Source organism: Lemur catta, chromosome 8 (assembly GCF_020740605.2).
Source record: "Lemur catta isolate mLemCat1 chromosome 8, mLemCat1.pri, whole genome shotgun sequence".
NCBI classification, from domain to species: domain Eukaryota; kingdom Metazoa; phylum Chordata; class Mammalia; order Primates; family Lemuridae; genus Lemur; species Lemur catta.
Window position 1 is genome coordinate 62,247,037 of NC_059135.1, and position 6,000 is coordinate 62,253,036.

Sequence of the window (6,000 nt, forward strand, 5' to 3'; positions counted from 1 at the left end):
AAGAGGCCATGGCATAATTGGAGCAGCCTCTTTTATTTTGTGTTTTGTAGCTAATGGTTCTCTGTAAAATTCCCGAGAGCTGGAAACATAAAACCATAAGCTAGTACAAAAATTTCTTATTTAACTGTTGGATTCAGCAAGATAATTTAGCTTGTTCTCCCATGCCATGTATTTCATGGATTAAGAATAAGACCCTTGCCACTGACCAATTGCCATCTGTCTATCTGTCTGTCTATCTCTTTCTCTCTCTCTTGCGCTCACTCTCACTCCTCCTTCTTCTCTGAAGGGTGACTTTTCTGCTGTAAAGAGTGATATGATCTGTCCTGACCTCGGGAAAGTGAATCCCAGAAATTCGTGGTAATAAGGTCCTATAAATAAGGTGTGGCTTTCGTTGGAGAGTCACTCTATCCCCTTATGATTTTAGTGACGTCCCTGCATCAGGGCAAGAATAAACACTGAGAATCACTTCCCAATCTAGTGCACACATTTTTTTTTTCTTTTGGTCCATGTCCCAGAAGACTGCTTAGTCCTCGTTCCCAGGAGAAGCACCTCTCTCACAGCCTGTTTGTACAGAGCAAATTTGCATTTCAGGAGGAGATGTAGCCTCATTGTGATACTTTGTTTGTTTCTTCGTATGTAGAAAAAGGTTCAAATTTCCAAGTGACATCGGCAGAGATCTCTTTCTGTTAACAGGATCTCATTTCTGAATCACCTCTTGATTCCTCGGAGAAGGAAATTGATGAGAGTTAAACCTACCCCTGACTCTGCAGTTTGTGTCCTCTTTTGTATTTCTTTGCTTTTCCAATGACTTTTCCGCCTTTGAACTGCTATGTCAAAAATCCTAAAAACAGAATATGTACCACTGCATCATACACAAACTCTGGCCATATCTTAAATTATCCAAAAGATTCTTATGTCCTTCCTTTGGTGTTCCATTACGAAAATAAATAAGTAAATACATAGATATACTTTCTGCCTCACAGCACTTTTGCAAACTGTGAATAAGTATCTTATATTTACATTTTGGTAATAATTTCCTTTTTCTGTGCATCTCTTTCAAGTAAAATCTTTTTTGTTCCAGCAAGGTCCTAGTTGGAAAGATAGGGGGAAAAAAAAGAAATTTTTTGTAGAAAAATTGCAGTTATATCTCTCTCTTAAACTGCTCCTACCATGTTTTAGGAGAGTCTATTCTGAGCAGCACACCAAGTATTTCTAATTTATTAGGGATGAAATCACTGTTACGTGTGGCGGAGCTTGCTGCCGAGAGTGTAAAATAGACATTTAATCCACCCTTCGCCGTATCCCCCAGCTTCCTTCGGTCCTGATTGTAGAGTTGCTATAAACATATGGAGGAAAGCTTATGAAAGGAAATCTGGGACTGACTCATAACAATGTCTCTACAGTCCTATGGAGGTTATGTTTCTTCACTGGCCCTTGCATCCGGAACTGGTCTTTTCAAATGTGGGATAGCTGTGGCTCCAGTCTCCAGCTGGGAATATTACGGTATGGAAACATTTCATAAATGTTGCCTTGAAAACATTTAACACGTAATTACTCTATATCTGAGGTTGCTAGGAAAATGAATTACGCAGTAAAATTCACCCCAGCATCACTGGGGAAAGTATAATCTATAAAGAAGGTTGTTTATATGATTCATTATAATCATATTATAACAATCAAAGAAATCTCATGAGTGAGGAAGGGCTCTTCCATAATCCAATATACCTGATTTCCTTCCAGAAACCTTGAGCCCCTGCTGAACTAAATCTTTAAAATCAGAGCTAACTCTGTTTTTGCAGGCACAGTTACAGCATAACTGTCTTTTAATCACCTTTTACACAAAGGCAGGCCAGGGGCCCACCAATTCACCTCCACACCACAGTTTGCAGCTGCTAGCTCCATTGTTCCAGAAATCAGAGAAACAGAAAAATATATTTGAGAAGTACCCCGCCTGTGTGTGCCTATTTTTATGATTAACATCAATGCGGGATGATTATTTGGAAGTAACTCTAATAATTTTACAAAAATTAGCTTTTATCAGATCCTCTTCCCTGTGTTGGGGTAGAAATGAGACAATTGTGACTTACAGGGAATCCTTATTCACACACAAAAAAAATGTGTGTGGGGGGGAGGGGTGGGAGAGTGGATTTGGGGGACATATTTTGACCCTAGATGATGTAAAACACCAGTAAAAGTACTAGAGGTAGCTGGTTTTGTGATTTCTTTTAGAATAGATTGAGGTCATTCTACAGGTCATTTTTCCCTCTTTATTCCCCCCAGTAGGGTAGAAGTGATAAAGATTAAGATCAGCCCTAGAAAGGAATTGTTTAGGTGCTCCTGTCTCCATAATCTCTTCCTCCACTAATTCTTTAGCCCTATGCTATGGAGGCAAATTGCAGAGACAACACACATTCTTTGAGGCCAACCATTTTAGCAAAGTGAAGCAAGACTTTACCTCAAGAGCTCCACATGAGAGAATCGAGGCACAGTTACTAAACAAGGAGGTCTTATCGGTTAATGAAAGGACATGGATCACACTCAAACAACATATTCTTATCTATTTTATAGCATCTATCTACACGGAGAGATTCATGGGTCTCCCAACAAAGGACGACAATCTTGAGCACTATAAGGTAAGCGTTTCCCATTTTATTGAGGTCATTCATTTATTTTAAAGGTGCTAAATAATTTTAAAGCAGTAATTCAGAGTTGACAGCTTTAATTCTGGGTCCCCAAGCAAGTATGATGATCTTTTGTTAAGTGCAAAGCACATCAGTAGAGAGGATTTTACTCCTTTTGGATTCTATTCTTTCTTTCTCCATCCTCCCTTCCCTAACCTCCCTTTTTCTGATCTTTCTCCCCACCCCCCAGCCCCTACACAGCTTGAGCGGGCATCATTTATGCCTAAGGTCTCACTCATATGTAACATATGACACATAAACTTTCAGTTTTTCAAACTAAGAATCAGATGGAAGTAATGCAAATGATGATGAAAATGTGTTGCTCTGACTCTTAAATATTTATCAACCAAAGCAATACATAATTTCAGTATTGGTGCTAAGTCCATTGCACAATGATTTAGCTAGTTTTCTATTAGAACTTGCAGCAACTAAAATGTTAATTTTTTTCTCTTTTCCAGAATTCAACTGTGATGGCAAGAGCAGAATATTTCAGAAATGTAGACTATCTTCTCATCCACGGAACAGCAGATGGTGAGGTTTAAGCAAGACTCTTACACATAAAAATACTGAGCCAGCATCACTTTGTTTAAGAAACATTAAGCATCCTCCTATGCCTATGCTCAGGGTCAGTACCTAAGAGTCAGGGACATTTCCATATCTGAGTGTGATTACTCACTGCTGACAATGTCAAATGCATGACTAGATAATTGTTGGTGTTCATTTCCAGGCAGTACATTGTCACTCTATGCTTTCTGGTATTTAGCAGCACTTTAACTCTCTCTCTTTGTTGCAGATAATGTGCACTTTCAAAACTCAGCACAGATTGCTAAAGCTCTGGTTAATGCACAAGTGGATTTCCAGGCAATGGTATATAATTTTGTTTTACTCATGTTCATGGCCTTAGAACCCCAAGCTAAAAGGAGGGTTTTATTTTTTATTTATTTTTTTAATTACTTTGGTAAAACCTGACAATGAAGCTGCAGAGTACAGTAGGCAGAACATTAGCAAATGAATCTTGGATCTTTTTATTAACTCCCTGAAAGACCCCAGGCAAGCCAGATCACCTCTTGGGTTCCCAGTTGAGTCATATAAAGTAAAGGAGTTCACAAGATTAAATGATCTTCTAGCTCAAACATCCAATAGTTCTGCAACTGTTTGAACGTAAGTGTAGCTACATGCTTACAGTCCCTGCAAAACCTGGGAGTCCCAAAGCAGCTAGAAGATTCTGTTTGTTTAGTAAGAAGCAATTGCAGAATGTTATCAGAAACTTCAAAGGCTCCATGAAGTCATGCAGCTCCACCCAGGGTTAGAGAACCTTTCCTTCCATGTGTCCTTAGCACCTGGCACATGCCTGGCCCATCACAGATGCTCGGATTTGTGCTGAGTGAGTGAATGAATGAGCTAAATGTAAAACCCAGGTTGCATGAAGAATGGAAAATGGAAACAGGGAAGAAGATACAGTGAAAGCCAAGCCAAGGGGGGGGGCATCCTTTGTAACTACCTTTTCCCTCACCAATTCTCCCTCAATTGCTTATATTGAACAAAAACCCAGAAAACGAGACCCCCATTTTTTGGAAATATTTTTAAAAATAATTTTCAGGCTGGGAAGGGAAGGGGGAAGTGGGAGATGAAATTGGTTATGGGGAGTAAAAATACAGTTAGATAGAAGGAATGAGTTTTAGTATTTGATAGTACCTCAGGGAAATTATAGTTAACAATAATTTATTGTATATCTCAAAATAGCTATAAGAGAAGAATTGTAATGTTCTCAGCACCAAGAAAAGATAAATGTTTGAGATGATGTATATCCCAATTACCCTGATTTGATCATTTACGAATTGTATTCAAATATCAAAATGTCACATGTTCCCCAAAAATATGTACAACTGTTATATATCAATTTTAAAAATTACAAAGGTGAGGTGAAATTTTCCTGATTGTTTTCATTGTGACTTCCAAAGGAAATTCAACTTAGTAAATACATATCATTACATCATGACCACTGACACCTTTATTCAGTGAAAACAATCTTACTGGCATCTCTCCAACAACAAAACTTAAAATTATAAGTTTTATCTATTCCCTCCTTTTTTACAATGCTATTTTTAACTCCTATATAGGATATTTACGGTTATATGTGGATACATTATATTGTAGATTTTCTGCAACAGAGAGAAATTAGATTCACAGGCTAAAAGCCTGATGGATTTTTTTGAGCTACAAGGAGTCTTAGGGAAAATCAAATCTAACCCCTTTGTTCTCCAAATGAAGAACCCAAGCTCCAGAGAAGCAAAGTAACAGACCCAAAGCACCAATTCCGGCACCCAGGCCTTCTGACCCTGACCCTTCAGGATGCTGGCAGCTGTGAAAGCTTAGCCACTGAGATCTAAAATATAAGTTAAGGAATATGAAACAGTAGTGGAATGTAAGAAAAGCTCTTTAATTCTTCCTGCTCTAAATATTTACATGTAAGCTGTTTTACTTCTTCATGTGTTCTTTGGTAAAAATTTCCCCATAATATTAGAAAATGTATCAGGTCCTGAGAGCACAGAAAAAGTCAAGGTAGATGCATGTTGTGGCTGCAGGAATAAAACAGGCTTCTTCTCTCTTTGTGTTTCAGTGGTACTCCGACCAGAACCACGGCTTGGCCGGCCTGTCCACGAACCACTTGTACACTCACATGACCCACTTCCTGAAGCAATGTTTTTCTTTGTCAGACTAAAAATGACGCAGTTGCAAGCCTGTATCACAATCTGAAACCTTCATATACATGTCTCAGACCGTTTGCTTGTTTTACTTTTTATGTTGTAAAGTGCTGGTGTAAACAAACAAATGAATGTTGTTCTAAAGGCTGGTAAAAAACAAAGAGGACTCAGAAATTCAAGTTAAATATTGTTTACATTTTCTGGTACTCTGTGACAGATGAGCAAAGGGAGCCATGCATTGTGCTTTGGACACAGATGGTGTTTTATCACCTGTTCGTTTGAGGAAAGGAAATAAAGTCAGGAATTTAAGTGCTATTACGTTGTCTGTGTTCGTTGATTTCAAGTTCCAGGTTCTATCACAGAAAGAAGTGCTTGTGCAAGGCAAGTAAGTGAATAATATTAGAGTGGTCACGGAGGAGAAGAATCCAGAAGCAGTTTCGGATTTTTGTAATGAAAACTCCAGATGCTGGAACAAACAGCTCAGAGTAGGCAAAAGCATTGTTCAGAGAACGCAATGAATCATGTTTGAGATGTTTGCACTCTATGCTGTCCCTCCAAGAAATGTTTATTACATTTCTCCCAGAAGATTTCTTCAACATTGCCAGAAGCATTTG

General features: G+C 38.5%; 1 protein-coding gene across 1 annotated transcript in view; it reads left to right on the plus strand.

The window, feature by feature from the left end:
• The window catches only part of LOC123643399 (fibroblast activation protein alpha), a 67,952-nt gene extending 62,251 nt beyond the window's left edge, over positions 1–5,701 (plus strand). Inside the window, exons 21-25 of the mRNA XM_045558913.1 lie at positions 1,404–1,503; positions 2,569–2,633; positions 3,140–3,212; positions 3,475–3,548; positions 5,302–5,701. Of these exons, the coding sequence (XP_045414869.1) occupies positions 1,404–1,503; positions 2,569–2,633; positions 3,140–3,212; positions 3,475–3,548; positions 5,302–5,403 (414 nt within the window). The 3' untranslated portion in view covers positions 5,404–5,701. The remainder of the gene's footprint in view (positions 1–1,403; positions 1,504–2,568; positions 2,634–3,139; positions 3,213–3,474; positions 3,549–5,301) is intronic.
• The last annotated feature ends 299 nt before the right edge of the window (positions 5,702–6,000 follow it).